The 17,698-nt window shown below is 43.3% G+C and overlaps 1 protein-coding gene across 9 annotated transcripts in view; it reads left to right on the top strand.

Moving 5' to 3' along the window:
* Nucleotides 1–3,578: 3,578 nt before the first annotated feature.
* Nucleotides 3,579–17,698, top strand: part of FN1 (fibronectin 1) — a 93,734-nt gene continuing 79,614 nt past the window's right edge. For all 9 annotated transcript variants that reach the window (XM_084819508.1, XM_084819499.1, XM_084819489.1 and 6 more), the window contains exons 1-9: nt 3,579–3,693; nt 3,830–3,989; nt 6,763–6,891; nt 8,272–8,409; nt 9,469–9,600; nt 10,503–10,640; nt 14,971–15,129; nt 15,995–16,186; nt 16,927–17,106. In XM_084819508.1, the coding sequence (XP_084675634.1) occupies nt 3,839–3,989; nt 6,763–6,891; nt 8,272–8,409; nt 9,469–9,600; nt 10,503–10,640; nt 14,971–15,129; nt 15,995–16,186; nt 16,927–17,106 (1,219 nt within the window). In that variant the 5' untranslated portion in view covers nt 3,579–3,693; nt 3,830–3,838. The remainder of the gene's footprint in view (nt 3,694–3,829; nt 3,990–6,762; nt 6,892–8,271; nt 8,410–9,468; nt 9,601–10,502; nt 10,641–14,970; nt 15,130–15,994; nt 16,187–16,926; nt 17,107–17,698) is intronic.

The raw sequence follows: 17,698 nt of genomic DNA, 5'->3' as shown, positions 1-17,698 counted from the left end.
AAACTACACATGTAGAAATGTATCAAGCCACTTCACATCAGAAATCTCTCTGAAAGGATAGTTTAGCATATTAGGAGATAAGTGTGGAAAACTGAGACAAATCCAGATTCTTAGACAGAAGAGCAGTTCAAGTATTTCAACTGAATACTCCATAAGCTATTTACCTTGATCAATTTTAATTGCTTTTGATCCACTTCTAAGATTTTTAAAACTTCCAAAAGTCAAGTGCACAGCTTCCCATTCTATTTACTTCTTGGCAACAACCAGAGAAATGTGTAAAAACATATATCTCTGTATGACTAATCTCTATGCGTTCTTTTGAGGTAATGATTTTCCGCCTCAACCTCTTTAGCCACCCTAAGTGCCATTTTCTTGGTAGAAAGATGGGGTACATATAAAATCAAATCAATCAATAAACAAATGTTTATAAATGAATGGAGCATAACTGTCCATTAGCCAGATCTCTGAAACATCTTTCTCAAGTGCTGTCCTGGGGGAAAGTACCTGCATGACTGCATGAGGCTGTAACATCACCAATTTCTCTAGGGCTATGATTCACATATTTAGGTATATCATCTGGTAGCCTTCCCATGTGTTCTAGAAAAATGGGGCACTTGATGTTTTTATTTAGAGTTTGTAGATGCAACCAGCAAAACATTTTTTAAAAGTTATATAAGCAGCATTCCTTCCATGGGCACGTTCTTACTGAACTCTCTGTCTACAAGCAGGGAGCAAGCCGGCATTTTCAAAAGAACATTAAATTTTTCAGTTCGAAGGTCCTGCACATATTTTCAGTTTATAATGATTTTACATGTATATTTTTGTGGATATTTCAAATGAGGCCATATTTGGCAAAAACACCTGGACACAATTTATTTATTTATTTATTTATTACATTTATATCCCGCCTTTTTTCCTCTTTAAGGAGCCCAAGGCGGCATACATAATCCTCTCCATTTTGTCCTCACAACAACAACCCTGTGAGGTAGGTTGGGCTGAGAGTCTGTGAGTGACCCAAAGTCACCACACTGGCCCTCTCTTAGAACAAATAAAATATTGGAAAAGATTTTGACAATTATTTTATAACCCATTCACCAAGTTTAAATGTCCTTCACTCACTGCAGTGACCTGGGGCAAATCAAAGTACTTATAAAATGAGAATACAAATGACCTCAGGGTTGTATTGAGGGACAATAACAGAAGGTTTGTAAATTGAATAGCACATTAGAAATGGCATGCTAGAAATTGGTTGTTATTATTGATGTTGCTGTTGTTGTTGTTGTTAGCCAAAGTGCTGAATTACAAATTCATTGCTTTTTCAACTGTCTGTTAAAACCAGACTATTAAGTTTTAAGGTTATTTATTATGGGAATGCAAAGACATACGAGAAATGTTTGTTCCTTTATTGGTTTATGGCACAACCCAGGCATGTCACCTGATAAAAGAATTCTGTGTAACTCAGAAGCTTGCATTACTTTTAAGACCAGCTAGACCAGAACTACCATACAGTATCCATTTTTATCCATTAACAACCATGTGATGAGGATTCTCATGGAAGTGTTAAAATTGTGATGGTATTTTGTTAGTTTTCTTTGCAGAATTATTTCTTTGCAAAACTGTCACTGCTGTCAGTGACAATACACTATCAAGGACTATATTTGGTTTGTACATACCAAATGAATTGGCACAAAAATTAGGAACTTGTACAGCCTGGTGGATTCTGGGTTTCACTGTATGTGATATTAACTCATGGCTTCTAGTCACATTTATGCATATGCATACTACATTAATTGATCAAATCAATTAGCTTATTTGAGACTAGGAAACTGGTGTATACCTAAGTTAAAATTAATTTGCATAAAGCACAGGTTCCAAGTTAAAACTAAATGGAAGACTAGTAATCCTGCAGCAGCATTTTGTATATTCTGTATTTTTGAGGGAGAAAATGTATTCTTATGATGTGCTCACAAAATAAAAAGATCAAAATTCTGCAAAAAGATTAGAAGCTGCTTTCCTTGATTCAGAAACATTATGGTTGGATGTAGAATAACACAAGATTGTTATGATCCTATATATGCTTACATAATTGATTTCAATAGGGTATATCCCCAAGTAGGACTGCAACCTAAGTAAAGTTTTCTGACTTCAGACCTTGGTTGTCTATTGGCAGGCAAATGTGATCGTCAATTTTGCATTTCATTTCCCTCTCATTTCACATCTCCCCCTCCACCCACCAACTACGTGAGCCAACTTCAGATAACACTATATACATTTGAGAAAGTGGACTCTAGTCCACAAATAATTATGACATAGTAAACATATTAACCTTTAAGATGTCCCAAAACTCTTTGTTCTTTTGATTTTTAAAGACTCTTTTTTAATCAGTTCCAAAATCCACAGTCAATTCCTTTATTAGGACCAACCAGATATGCACAAAATTGTGGGCAAGCTTTCAGGATCTCCAGATCTCTTTATCAGACAAGAAGTTACAAAAAGCAGATTTGGGGGTGGGGAAAACAAAATTTGATCTTGGACCATGGCATTTCCTTCCTAGATGAGTCACCGGTTTTGAAGGCTAGATTAAGTTGCCAGAGGGTTTTAAAGGATTTATTTTATTATTTTTAATCCCAGTATGTCCATCAATAACAACAGCTTCATATGCGTTTCTCCCATCCCCATTTAAATCCCAACTTTCCCTTCAACATTGCCCTAAAACTGTTCAACCTTCTGTAAAAACTTCTCTGTATCAAAGATTCTGGATCGTGTTGTGAACCCTTTATGTTCAGCCATACATTTACAACCATTCATACCTCCACATTTATAACAAAAGAGAAAATCAAGGGCGCGGGGAGGCAGAACAGAAAGAAAAGAAACAAAGGGAAAAAAGAATACCTGGGGGGGAGAAAACGGGGCGGGGGGGCTGACACAAACAACACCAGATGGCCCTCAACTACTGTTGAGTGAATAAACGTCTAACGGGGTGTGGGGCGGGGGCGGGCGTTTCAAGCACTATCTAGTCACGATTAAGCACATTTGAGACTGCAGTCCTATGCACACGTCCTTGGTAATGCCGCCCAGTGAAGGCAGTGGGACTTACTTCTGAGTACCCGTGTACAAGGAGTGAGTTGCATATCCCATTGATCTGAATGAGAAGTTAATCATGTACTCCCCTCTTTCCCCATTGGGACTTAACAGGGTCTAACTTTGGCAGGATTGTGCGCTTCAAGTCTTCAGACCTCTAAAAAGTGACGAGGTTTAAGCTTCCCTAAACTTTAAGCTGAAGCGGTTTTTCTCCTCTTGGAACATGGGAGGCCCCGGTGTGACCGGCTGGCGTTCGCCGAGCGTTGCCTCTTCCTCGCAGAGAGCAAGGAGGCCGCCCCCGGTCTTGCTCCAGTTCGCACGACCGCTCCAGAAGTCTACCCCGTGTAAACAGCATCTTTTGTTCGCCGTGGAATGTCACTCCCCGTGACGTCACCAGCCCGCCCGGGCCAATCGGAGAGCAGCTGGCGTGCCAAAAGGGGTGTCCCCGGTGAGCGCCTCCTCTCTAATGTAATCCCTCTCCCTTTGCATTGGCCTCTGCGGGGGGTCCGTAGCGCCAGGACCTATACATAAACCCCCTTGGCTCCGCCGATCTGCCCTTCTCGCAGGCTGTAGGGTTCGCGCCCGATAAAGAGGAGCAAAGGCAGAAGCGCGGTAAGAGGATCGGCAAGCCCCCCCCCCCTTTTTGCCCATCCCGCTTTGCGCTGAGATCAGCCCAAGGACCCTGGCTTGCCACGCGCTCGCCAAGTGAAGAGCCGCTTTCTTTACGCCCCGTTTCTTTCCCCCGCAGCTTTCCAAGATGCCCAGCAGCCCGTCGAGGCGGCTGTTTCTCTTGCTGCTGACCCTTTGCTTGGGGGCAGGGGTCTGGGGCACGCCACGCCAGAGGGAAAAGACCAGAAGGCAAGCCCAGCAGATCGTCCAGCCTTCCGTGCCAGCCGGCCAGAGCAAGCGTGAGTACTTCTGGGCAACAGTGGCTTGCCAGGGAGGGGAGTGGGATGCAGCGGGAAGCGGGAGCGCTGGAGGGGGAGCTCAGCTCACCGACGGTCTCGTGCCGGCGAAGGCAGACTTTGCCAAGAGATGCAAAGCTTGCAACGGGCGGAGGCAGTTGCTCTCGTGGGTCTGCCACTATAGCCTTCCCCGAGGAAGGGAGCCCGCAGACTTAGACTACAAAGTTCAGAAGGGGAAAAAACGCTGCCAAACACCACCGGCACTTTTGAGCGAATTCACTGCTGGTTGTTTAAGCAACTCCGAAGAACGTCTTACACGAGCCTAAATGTGCCTCCTTTAACTTGTTCTTCCGACTTAGCCAGCCATCGTAGTTTTAATGAAAAAATAAAGAAATCCTCAGTTCTGGCGTTGTGAGCAAGGTACGTCCGTTATATTGTGTGGAGCTGTGATCATTTATTACGATATTGTTTTGTGACTGGGATGTTCTGGCATAATGGATGCGCCCTTAGAAGAAGAAACATCTGGCAGTCCTACTGCTGTTTGGGCGGAGCTGTGAATTGGTTTAGAAGCCCAGTTACTCTTGCTAAAGCCCCTTCCCCCCACCCCGTGTTTTTCTATGAATTTGTTTTGTTGCTGTTTAACACATGGAGAGTTCTAAGTACTTTTCGTTATTCATTTGGAAGAGGAAAATTAATAACTAAAGTAGATATTTAAAAGGAGACGAATCCCCCGGAAGAGCGTGTTCTGCCCAAAGGAATGTGTGGAGACATTTGCTAGAGCACTTCTAGTTAACACCTTCCGAAGTGGGAGGAAAAACTTGAGGCTGGAGTTGAAGAGATAAACGTGAGGGAAACCTTTTCTGGCGCCCAAATCTGTTGAACTGTGAAACACTGGGGAAGTTACAGGGTGGGCTGATTTAACTGATGATTTCATCACTGGTGAGGGTGGGTGGAGAATATATATAAATAAATAAAATTTATTTATTGCTGTTGTGTCCCATCTTTTTGCCATGGAGCTCAAGGTGGAATAGGTAGGATTTCCAGACAGCCTTCCATCCAGGCACTGACCAGACCCAGAACTACTGAAGGCTAAAATCTTAGTAGAGTGTAAATGTCGCCGTATTCTGTGGGGCTTGCCTCTAGGGATGGTAAAGCAATCCTAAGTAGAAGAGCGGGAGGTCCACTTCCTAGCCCTGCTGTCCCACTCTGGCCAGGGCAGGAGGAGGGAGCAGCTTTTTCATCTGTGTGGTTTTTTCTGGGCAGATCTTCATTTTTGTTATTTTCCTTCCCGTTGAAATCAGTGGAAGGGAAAATACCTACACCGCTTTAAGCTGCTGTGATCCAAGGGCCTGTTGGGGAAATGAAGGGCCGCTAAATCCAATGGATACGGGGCTGCCCCTGTCCTGGGAATGCCCTATTTCAGGGCCTGTTGCCAGCAGAGATACCAGGAGCAGTGCCCCTCTGCCCGCAGAACTTTCTGCAGGTATACTGGGCACCTCCTCAGTGGACAGGCTCTTCTCCACTGACAGAGGAGCACTTCCCCACCCGACCTGCAGTCGGCCCACCTTTGGCAGGGGCTAGGATTGTGCCTTGATTCATAGGTTTGAATCAAGTCCCCCGTTTTGTAATTCATAAACGGCTGGCTAGGGCATGCAGGGGGTTGTAGGATTATTATTTTTTTGTCTAAAAAGACACAGGATTGTGCCCTAAATAAAGCCTTCGTGGCTGTGCTATTTAAGAGCACAATGCAAAGCCTCTGGGCATGCAACCAATATGCATTTTTCACTACACTGTTATGTCTACTTAAGAGTTAATAGATTTTTGTTTGGCTGTGTTCTTTATGGACGATGTCACTTCCTTTAGGACAAGGGCCCACTACAAAGTTAGGTGTGCTGGGCTGTGGGCCAAGTGCTCAGAACTTTCCAGAAGCAAGAGGGGCACTTACTCAGCCAAATAGTGTTTCTCCATGAAATGGAACTGGCCATGCTGTTTTGTTCATAGTCATAAATATTCATAATTTGCCACAATAATAAATAAAAAGTCAAATGTTTTTCTTCTGCAGTAGAAGGTCATGAATTAGGTTTTAAGAGAAAGGTGTCGTAGACTATAATGTTTGTATTACACGCATGTTTCATTTTATACCGTTTGAGAAAAGTGACGGTAAGAAATAACAAATCTGATTTAAATTTGTTTAAATCTCTGATTTTTAATTTAAAATAAAACATCACTGATTGTCATCCACCCTGGGAAGTGGCAGGACTAGTCATGTAAAACTACAGTTGGAGAAAATGCTTGGAAGTAAAAATCAGTTAGCAGTACTGCCTTGGCAAGGATAGGTCTGCCTAGGAGACAGAGCCAACATTTCTTTCAGATCCTTTGGAGTCTTTCCATTGACTTGCATTGAACTATGGATCAGGCCTCCCAGCTGAGCAATCTTTTCCATCTGTTAACTGGTTGCTCCAGAATGTGAAACCTCCGGTGGTTCAATTCCTGTTCATTTAAAACATGGTGAAAAAGAGATGGACTAAGAATTCAAAACAGTTCTGAATTCAAGCCTGGTCCTGATTTTCATGCACCTTAAAACCTCCATTCTCTCACTGAAGTTTCAGGATGCAAAAGGAATGCAGGGTCTGGAGCTAATGTATATTCCATGCATGCCTAGGCTAACAGACGCTCCCTCCCTCCCTCACACCCACCCCCCTTCTCCTTGCTTGGAGAACCGCTGCCTGTGGTCTAGACGAGGGGATGTAATTCAACACTCCTGTTTCTTTCTCAGAGGGATGCTATGACAATGGGCAACACTATCAGATCAACCAGCAGTGGGAACGCATTTACCTGGGGAACACTCTGGTCTGTACCTGCTATGGAGGGAGCAGGGGGTTCAACTGCGAAAGCAAGCCTGAGGGTAAGTTGAAGATGTCTTTTATCATCCTTTGGCCTAGTGGCTTCTGAGGAAACTGGGCAGTAAAAAAAAAAAGTTGTTAGATATTTAGATGCATAGAACTATCCCTTTTCTAAGACTGAGAAAAGGTAGCATATCCTTAGTTCAGCTTTCCCCAAGCCGGTGCTCTCCAGATGTGTTGGACTGAAACTCCCATAATTCCCAGCCAACATTGGTCATGCTGGCTGGGAATGATGGGAGTTGCTGTCCAACTCATCTGGATGGCACCGAGTGGAGCAAGGCTGCCTTAGTTCTTTTCTCCTTTTTGTGAGGTGGTCACTAGGACTGCATTTTTACAGATGGGTAGCTGCTGCTCTCCTCAAATCCCTTTGTTAATCCCTGATCATATCCTTGCTTTCCATTGTAGATTGGAAGTCCTCTGGGCAAACACAGAACTATTTTGTTTTCTGTGCCTGCTTCTGCTGCAGTGGTTCTCAAACTACGTTCAAAAGAACCTGATCATGTTGATTTGTCTGTCAGTGAAGCTCTGTGTGTCTGAGAGGATAACCGCCCCCACTTTTATTTATTTATTTATTTATAGTATTTTTATCCCACTCCACACCCCAAAAGGCTCCCAGATTGGTTTAAAGGTAATCATTAAAACCAGGCAGTCCCTGCCCGCTGGTTTGCAATCTAAAAAGATATGACACAAGGAAAAAGTGATGGGCAGGGAAGAGGGAAAAAAATTAACAGTCTTCCAGGGGGGCTGGTGGAATGGGCCTGTGCCCCCTCTCATCTCCCTCAGTTTGGCCTGCTGGAACAGTTGAGGGAGGAGGAGCCTTCCTGAGGGAAGCCATTCAGCAGGGCTTGTGCTCTCCCTCTCATCTCCCTCAACCAAGCCTGTAAGTGGTGTTGAAGGTGCTGGGGGCATATTTTAGGGAACTTCGTGGGCCTCACTGTTTTGATGAGAACTCAAGAGTTCATGCTGGAAATACTTGGCACTCCCCTGTGCATTTGTAGACATTTGTAGGGATGGGCAAGCCATCTCTCAGGAAAGCTTTGCCCCCTGACTCCCTAAGGTGCTGCCTCAAATATGTGGAATGGCTCACATGGCTTTAAAATGTGGGTATGGGACACATTTCCCTTGGCATGCTGTCTTCTCAGCCTTCCGACTTCTGCTTTCCTTGACCCATACTTCTACTCTTCCTTTTGTCAGCCCTCTAGGATCTGAGCAACTATGCCAATGTTGGCCAGACTTCCTTCTGCTCACCTTGCCTTCTAGTTCAGCCAGTCACTGCCGTGGGCATCATCACCACCACCTTAGTGCATGACAATATGGAGGGGACTGAGAACCTGCAAACTGCGTATTCTGCTATGGTGACATACTCTTTCTTCCCCACTTAGCGGAAGAAACCTGCTTTGACAAGTACACTGGAGCTACTTACCGAGTAGGGGAAACCTATGAGCGACCTAAGGACTCCATGATCTGGGACTGTACTTGCATTGGAGCTGGCCGTGGTAGAATCAGCTGCACTATTGCAAGTATGTTTTGGAGATGTGCTTAACAGACATGCTTAGATGATGTGCTCAAAGCCAACAGTTGATGCTTGTGCTTAACCATTTACCTGTTACAAAAGTCAATGGTTTTCCGTCACTCAGTGGTGGCAACAGCGTATAATGCTGCAGAACTGTAAGGAATTTGTCAAGGACAAAGTTCACAGTGAACATAACATGTGAACGCTAGAAAGAAGCCACAAAATATCCTCTGTAGATAACATTTGTTTTCCTCTCTACTAGAATGTCCGAACAGTCAGCATTATTTATGATTATAACTACCTTGTGAACAGAAGCAACTGGCCTTTGTAATATACTTAGATTTTATACATGAAGGAGTATCTTACCTCAAAGTGAAGACTCCATTCATGAAAGAGCCTTTCTTTGCATGCTACACAAGGCAGTGGCTTCTTTCTACTGAATGTTTATAAGCATTCTTTCTCTTGAGTGACCTTACATTTCCATGCATTGGGATTTGAACCATAAACTGCATTGTAAACATGGCTAAAACAACAACAAGGGCAGAGAAGTTTTACTGATAATAATTGTGGTGATCTCTACCACAAATATAAGGCATGCCAGATTAATTGGTGTCAACATAGGATGTAAACAAAGGACACTTCTGCAGTTACACGAAAATGCCACATTGTGGTCATTAGACATAACTATGTATTAAAAGATACTTATTCTCACTGTCCATGATGGAAACTACTCAGGCTTTGGGAAGGGACCTTCTTGTTGGACCCTTTAGGGAGTTGGCTGCTTTATGTAGCCACCTACACTGTGAAGATGTGTCTGGGCTTGAAGGTACCAGAGAGTCTAGCCGGTCATTGATTTTGATGCTGTTTTACGTGGAGAGCAGCCAGTGTTCAGAGGCAAAGAATGTGGTCCCAGATTCAATCTCTTGTAGTCAGAAGAATCTCAGGCAGCAGGACTGGGAAACACCTTCTTAAATCCTTGGCAAGTTGTTGCCAGAGTAGACAATACTGAGCTAGATGGGCCAATAGTGCGACTTGTAAAGCAGCGTCCTGTGTTCAATTTCCTCAGATCGCTGTCATGAAGGAGGTCAGTCCTACAAGATTGGCGATACCTGGCGCAGGCCACATGAGACGGGTGACTACATGTTAGAATGTGTGTGTCTTGGCAATGGAAAGGGCGAATGGACTTGCAAACCGGTTGGTATGTATTGGTTTTGCTTTTGCGTATCTGAGAGATCAGACTTTAAGTACTGGGCACTTCGCCTTTTGATTCTTTGTGACATGATTATTTGCTGGCTCAGTAATTATTTTTTATATATATCTGGTGTCATTGTTGTTTTTGAAAGACTGCTACTTTGAGTAGATTCTAATGTCCATCATTATTGGAAACTGTAGCTGGTATAACAGTTAGGCCTAGTTCTCATTGAGATGCTCAACCTGCATTTGGAATGTACCCCTTCAAACTGCAGGTGGGGGCTCACATGACTGAACGTTCCTCCATATATAAAACAAATCCCTCCACATAAAACAAAATAAAAAAACTAGCAAGACAGGGGAAAGAGCTGTAGCTAAGTCTTCTCCCTGCCATCTAGTTTTTTGTTCATGCTAAGAACTTTTTGTGTGAAGTATTCAGTCATGTGATTGCCATACCTGTAGTCTGAAGTGGTGCATTCCAGACATGCAAATTCACCACCTCAGTAAAAAACTAGGGTTTGTAGTTGGTGATTTATTTATTTATTATTTACAACAGTCACCTGCCACCCTATAACAAAGTTCTCTGGGTGGCTTACAATAAATAAACCTAAAAAACAATTTAGATAGAGAATAGAATGGAAAACCACAAAATCAACAAGTAGCAAAACTCACAGCGACCCCAAAATTAAAAACACAGATTTTAAAACTGACTACATGTACCTACCAGACTTCCACATGCTGTTTTTCACCCATCCCATTTATTAGTATATTTCTGAAGGAAATTATGGATTCAATTCCTTCCCCGCTCCTCCCCTGTCCTGCCATTAAGAAATCTGGTTTCATCTTGCCTTAATGAAATTCTATAAATCAAGTAAGTTTACCCTGTCTTTAAAATTTAATTTGCTGTAGCTGAGCGGTGCTATGATAATACTGCTGGGACTTCCTATGTTGTTGGAGAGATCTGGGAGAAGCCCTATCAAGGCTGGATGATGGTGGATTGCACTTGCTTAGGAGAAGGCAGTGGGCGCATTACCTGCACCTCCAGAAGTGAGTATCATGCCACAGCCTGGCACGAATGAGCATGAATTATGCATTCTGTCACTGCACGAAGGCTGCAATCCTATGCACACATCAACTTGGGAGTAAGCCATATTGAACATATATATGGCAGATAATTTTAATGTAGTTCCTTTTTTTAGCTGGTCTTTGACCGTAATGAAGTTTTATTCTATTCTATATTGAACATGCTCGGAAGTGCTTCTAAATGAATATGCATAGGATTGTGCTACACCATCCCAAAGTGGTGCATGTTTATTTGGGAGTGTGTCCTGTGGATCTTAATCCTAAATAAGTGTGCATTGGACTGCAACATAGTTTTGAGGTGATAGCTTATCCTGCTCCTGTGATAATTGGTTGTTGTTGTTCTATGATACCTTCTTGCTGTAATTGTTCCCTTGGTCATGGATCTCGATTTGTCCTACTTACTCTGTTCATGCACTACATGCTGGGAACAGGTGTCTCATATTCTGTAGCAACTACTCTAGGGATATGAAAAAGACCACATTTGATCAGGAAGCCTGTAACCAGCTTTTTTCTCTTTGAGAAGACGGAGTTATATCTGTGAATTTCAGAAGCAACTGGAGTGCCCTTCAGATGCTGGCTCCCAGAGTCACTCAGAACCATCATCAGATGATTTAGTGCAGCCTCCCCCAACCTGATGCCCCCCAGATGTGCTTTACTACAATTCCCATAATCCCAGGCCATCTGATGGGAGTTGTTGTCCAACATATTTGGAGGGCACCAGGCAAATTGCAACATAATGGTGATACTACATAAATTCGTTTTACTACCACGTGTAAACAAAGTACTTGCAGAACAATAGTGGTAAAGGAGTTTGTTGATTTGACTTCACTGCAATTTACTCTCAAGACATTGGTTTGGTTACCTGTGAACCCCTCCCCAGATCCTCTCCACATGGTATGGGCCCCCTCCTGAACAATTTGGATAGGGCACAGGGAGCTACTGTGAGGAGGAGGGAATGGGATACTTCCCTTCTTAAGTTTAATTATCCTAGGATATGTGCCCAATTTTTGGTGAGTTACCCTATGCTCCATCCCACATTGTTCAGGAGGTCCTGCTGACCTTCAAGAAAGGCTTTTCAAGTGTGACTGCAGGGGGGTGGAGGGGATGGGAAACATGATTATTTGAAATGTTGACTGTTGCTTGCTAATCAGCATGTAGATATGCACCCCGCTTCTTGTGGGGGGCTTGTAACATCCCTGCAATGAAGTTGTTATCATGGAGGGAACTCTGGATATAGATAAGAAAACCATTTAAATAGGAAGAATTTTTGTTCTGGAATTTCAACCAACAAAAAGTTACAGGAAAGGCTTCCTCTAAAAACAAACCAGTAACCTAAAAGTGAGATCACTGACTAAATGTAAAACCTATTTAATCTGATTTGGGAAACATCTGGTCTTTTAAATGTTTTGTTAGGTAAGTTCTGAAATCATGTTCTTTAGCTTTTAATTGATATTGTTGTATTGGAATACCAAGTTGATGGCTTTTTTGTGTATTGTAACATACACAATAGGTTTATATAGCCTAAACCCTCAAAGTAGGTTTGAAATTAAACTTTAAAGCCAAAAAAAGCAACAACTTGTTTATAATTTCACTCTGACCTGAAACTTGTGGTGTAAAAATACAGATTGTATCAAATGGGAAAGACAGAGGCACACACAGTGGCTGGATTTGCACAATCATGGGAGTGAAAGGACCCATTGTTGGTTCTTTCCCCACCCCTGCAGGTGCAGGTCACACGATCGAGATTTACACAATTACCTGTAGTGTAGTGCTGGTTGCTCTGTCATCCAAACTCGGTGCATGGTGGGAGTGGCTTTGTACCCATGCTACAACCTACAACTTGCAGTAGCGGTTGTAGAGTGGGTATGAAGCCATCCCCACCACACGGCATCCTGGGTTCAGACAACACGGCAACCCTCGCTCCATCGAAGGTAATTATGTAAATCGTGATTGTGCGATGGGCTTGCGTGGCGGGCAGGGAAAGGGCCAACAATGGTTTCTTTTGCCCCCATGACTGAGCAAACCTAGTCTATGTTTTCAAGCTCCTGGAAAAAGGCACAGTCAGAAGATTTGATACTGATAATGTGTTTCATCACATGGTTCAGAAGTCTATTGTCAGATATTTCTATACTTTTCTAAATGTTAATGAACTGTATTCTGTGAATCTAAAATGAAAACTATGGATCTAATACAACAAATGGTAGATAAATCATTGCTAATGATCAATGATGTGCTTCTTTAAGAGTGCACAGTTTTAACAGTGTTGTCCCATAAATTATCCTAACAGCTCTGTGAAGTAAATACTGTTCTCATATATACTGTTCCCTGGGGCAATAATTATATAGGGCGAGAGCCACTTGCTAATGACATTTATTTGATTTATGGGTAGATTAGGATTTGATTCCTAGTCTACGTCTGGCACCTTATCTGCGGACTCAGCCTTGTCTCTACATTATTATAGAGTTGATCTACCACCCATAATGCCTTACTATTTTTAGGCTGATTGGGGGGCATGCTTACTTAACACAGTCTCTTTGAAACCTTCCTGGATCTTGTGGATTCCATTAGCTCAACTCATGGAGCTCTCCCCCTCAGTTCTTCTTCTTCCACAGTTTAGAATAGTAATTTCTTGGAATCCCTCAGATTAAGGCTGCAGTCCTAAACACACTTACTAGGGAGTAAGACCCGTTGAGTTCAGTATCATGTACATCTGAGTAAACATGCTTAGAATTATATTGTTAGAAAGTGAACAGTTTCATTTAAGTTTTTCGGCCTTTTTACAAAGTGTGTGGTTGGTGTCATGCAAGGGTGGAGATCCCCTTGTTTGTATGGGTATGTCTTTTAGCTAGTCAGAAGAAGAAACCACTAGCTTTTATTCCCATGCAAGTCTTAGTGTATGAGAGCTGGTTCCCAGCTTTGAATGTTTTGAAAAGTGTTTTTGCACCATGCACGCACGCGCACACACAGTCTCTGTGTCTCTCTCTCTCTCTGAAGCTGCAGACCAATTTCCTGGCGAACCCACAGTATCCCACCAATCTGATCTCATGGCTTTCTCAAGTATTTCCCACATGTTAGTTTTTGTGGCCAAAGTGCAACAGCTGAGTAACCATTTGGAGTGATTCAGAGGTCTCCTTCTACCAGAGCCTATGACAAGAGATGGGAGAAATTTCCAAGGTCCAGCATCTCTGTGAGGGAGGACACTCCATGCACCTTTATTTCTCACTGGTGGTTCCAGCTGTCAGGCACAAGAAGGAGACAGGAAAAACTTTCCTCATATTACTTCCTTTCCAGGAAGGCTGTGTGAATGGTGTAGAGGATCTCAGGGGTTAGTTGCATGAAGAGACACAGTGCAAGGCACATGCATGAGAACGTCTTACAGCTCCCTGCAAGTGGGGAGAGAGTAGAGGCCCATTACTATTGTCTCAAATTTCAGTTAAACTTTTTAGCTGCATCATCTTGCACCGTAAGTCAAAGCACTTTGGATTGGTGGGTGTACTTACAGCGAGTCAGACTGGATGTTTCCATTCAGTTGTTGCTGTGTCCATCCCACATAATGTAATTTACAATATAATTTCTGTTATAACCAAAGAATGAGCTAAAGCCTGATCCTTTGCATGTGTACTCTGAAATGCATCCCACTGATGTCTGAAACTTAGTCTAGGTATGTATTCATAGGACTGCAGCTTTGATCTAGTTGGCCATGAATTTAGATAGATGTTGTAATTATGCTGCCTCCAGACCTAAATAATCAGTTCATCAATTGTTGTGTACCCTAGAAGCCAACAGGGACATTTTAATAGTCTCATTCATGCATGCCTGCTGTTAGTGGTGGTGTTGCCTTTATATCTGGAGGGAAGAATTTGTCACCACAGTATTGTCCATGGTGTAGCAGGGTGTAGCAGCAGCTCACGTGCAAGACCTCAGCTGGGAGACTTGGGATCAAAATCCCACCTCTGCCATTGGCAATTGACTCATCTGACAGCTCTTATTCTCTGTCTGCAAAATCAGAAAAGCCACGTATCGCATACAGCTGCCATGAAAGCAAACAACACAGTTGCCATGAAAGCAAACAAGTAAAGATTTGACATGCCCTAAATGATGAAAAATAAAATCAGTTTGACTCTTGGCAACTTAAATAGACTGCTGGTACTTATTTGGACCAGACTGTGGTAATGACTGTATGAACTACCAGTCCAAGTAGATCAACATATCTGGAGCGCTTGGGCTGCTGAAATGGCAAGTGCTTTGTTCCCCTGTTTTATGTTCCCCCCCACTCACCCTGCTTCCCCTACAGACAGGTGCAATGATCAGGACACCAAGACATCCTACAGAATTGGAGACACCTGGAGTAAGAAAGACAACAGAGGAAACCTGCTTCAGTGCCTCTGCACAGGGAATGGCAGAGGGGAATGGAAATGCGAGAGGCATTCATCTCTGCAAACCACAGGCATAGGTAGGCAATACACCTGGATGTGATTGTGAAATCTGAATAGTCACTTTGATGCTGCAGTAGTCTGTTATGCCTACCTCTCACCTGCCTCCTTCCCTGGCTTGCCATAGAGCTCAACCCTTGGAATAATGGAAGTTTAACTTTGGGCCTGAAGGGCCAGACTTGGTTACTGCTCCCATTTACCTAAATGTACTTTGCTCATGTTAGATTGGAGCACACTGGTTAGGGCAGGGCTGGGGAACCTCTTTCAGCCTGAGGGCCAAATTCAATTTCAGAGAAGCTCTTGGGGGCCACATTCCAGTGATGGGCAGGGGCAAAGGGGGTGGGGTCAAACATACCCCCAAATGCCAGCCTCTTGTAGCTTCAGGCTCTTACTGCCAGTAAATAAGCCTCAGGAGAGGCATTTCAACCCTGTTAGGAATAAGAACTTTAAGCTAAAATATGCTGGTATTGTTTGCTGTGCCGCTCTTGCCTTTGGCCCCATGGAATGCGGCCCCTGACAGCTTCTCCGAAATGAACCCATTTCAGCCCGAGGACCAAATTTCAACACCCTACTGTAGGCAGTAATTGCAGTGGGGCAGTGTGGGTAGGGGAGAGAAACTTATATCTGAAACTGACAGCAGAGTTCCACTAAGGGATATGTAGTCTGGCTCAGCGATAAGTAATGTTTTATCTATTGTCTGGCATACTTGGTTTTTAGAATATTTTTAGAATGCCATTTTCTCATTTGCAAATCTCGCAATGGATTCATTAAACAATTCAGAGAGGACGCTTAGTTGAGGACTAACATTTTTCTAAGTAAGCAACAGCCCTAGTATTTCATGTTGACTGCTGTGGAGTTTGATTGTTCTCATGTTTTCTGCTGTAGGAAGTGTATCTACAACCATCACAGATGTACAAACAGCACTCTACCATCCTCGGCCCCAGCCTGCTCCGTATGGGCACTGTGTAACTGACAATGGGATGGTGTACTCCTTGGGTATGCAGTGGCTCAAGACACAGGGAAGCCAGCATATGCTTTGTACTTGTCTGGGCAATGGAGTCAGTTGCCAGGAAACAGGTAGGAGGCATTTTTGTTGATCCTTGGTACATAAAAGATCCCCAGAAAGGAAAAGATGTGATCACAGGCTAAACATACATACATACAAACATACTACTTGATGGGCATGGGGTTGACTGAGGTAGGTCTTCACAGACAATTTATCAAGACCAGCGGGGAAATACACCTCAGGAGAATGGCTCACACTTTAGTTGTTCCATTACTACTACACTTCTGCTGCAGTGCAGTAGAACTGAGCTGACTAGCATCAAGGAAAGTATACTAAGCTAGATGTCCTAGTTCTTGAACCAATCTGGCCTCCGTATGGCTAATTCTATTGCTCACCGTATATCTAAAAGGCTACTTGTGCCACTTCTGTGGGAACAGAACATCTAATGTGGTCAGATGTTGAAGGAACCAAAAAGTCTCCCTGTCCCTGTCACAGCATCTCTCCCTCTGAGAGAGGGAACCCGCAGGAGCCCTTCTGTGAAGCTGCTGCCACTACCTGCGTTCCTGAAGCTCTGGTGCCGAAGGTGGCTTGGTGGGACCAGCCTTGGGATAATTTTTCTCTCATCTGGAGGAATGAGAGCCAGTCCTCTGGTGGCATATAACACTCTGGGCTATATAAATGCTAAGTATTATTGTTAAACTGTTCTCTGGAGGAAATTACTGTAGTGAAGAGCTCTCTGATAAGGAATAAGTTGTCTTGTATTTGTGATTAGATGACAGGATCTGGTACAATGTTCTATTTTGTTTTAAAGCGGTGACCCAAACCTATGGTGGCAATTCCAATGGGGAATCCTGTGTCCTCCCATTCACCTACAATGGCAGGACTTTCTACTCATGTACTTCTGAAGGCCGTACTGATGGGATGCTCTGGTGCAGCACAACTTCAAACTTTGATCAGGAGCAGAGATACTCCTTCTGTACAGAACAAAATGGTAAACTTTTAAAAATAAATGCCTATTTGGGGAGAAATACAGTGTAGGCTTTAGCAGGCTAGGAGAAACTACTGACCATGGAGGCACAGGATTATTAACTGTAATTTGGCATTGCTCCACTGAACTCAGTAGCTGACAATTTTCTTATGTGGGGATGAACTGCAAGAAATAAAAGACGTAAAGAAGGTCTGGGAAAGATGAAAAGAGTAATTCCCATCGTAGCCCTATTAGAGAACCAGTTCAGTGCAGTAGAGCAATTCTTTTGACATAGGAAGACTAGGTTCCAATCTAGGCTCAGCCATAGCCTTACCAGATAGCCATGAGCAAGCTAGTATTCAGTCATAGAATAGTAGGGTTGGAAGGGGCCTACAAGGCCATCGCTAGGTTCTCTTTTTACGAAAAACCTAGTCCATATGCTAGGTTCTCTTTTTGCAAAACACAAATAGCAGTACCACAACATACAGCTTTCTCAGTACTCAGACCATGGGTAGGCTAGGATATAAATCTACTAGTGCAATCCTATGCATTAGAATTAAGTGCCACTGAGTTCAGTAGGACTTACTCCTGAGCCTCCTACCTCACTTCCATTTTA

This window comes from Heloderma suspectum, chromosome 1, assembly GCF_057233095.1.
Source record: "Heloderma suspectum isolate Gila_16-S chromosome 1, 16-S_ref, whole genome shotgun sequence".
Lineage (NCBI taxonomy): Eukaryota > Metazoa > Chordata > Lepidosauria > Squamata > Helodermatidae > Heloderma > Heloderma suspectum.
This window is presented reverse-complemented; position numbering and strand designations above follow the sequence as displayed.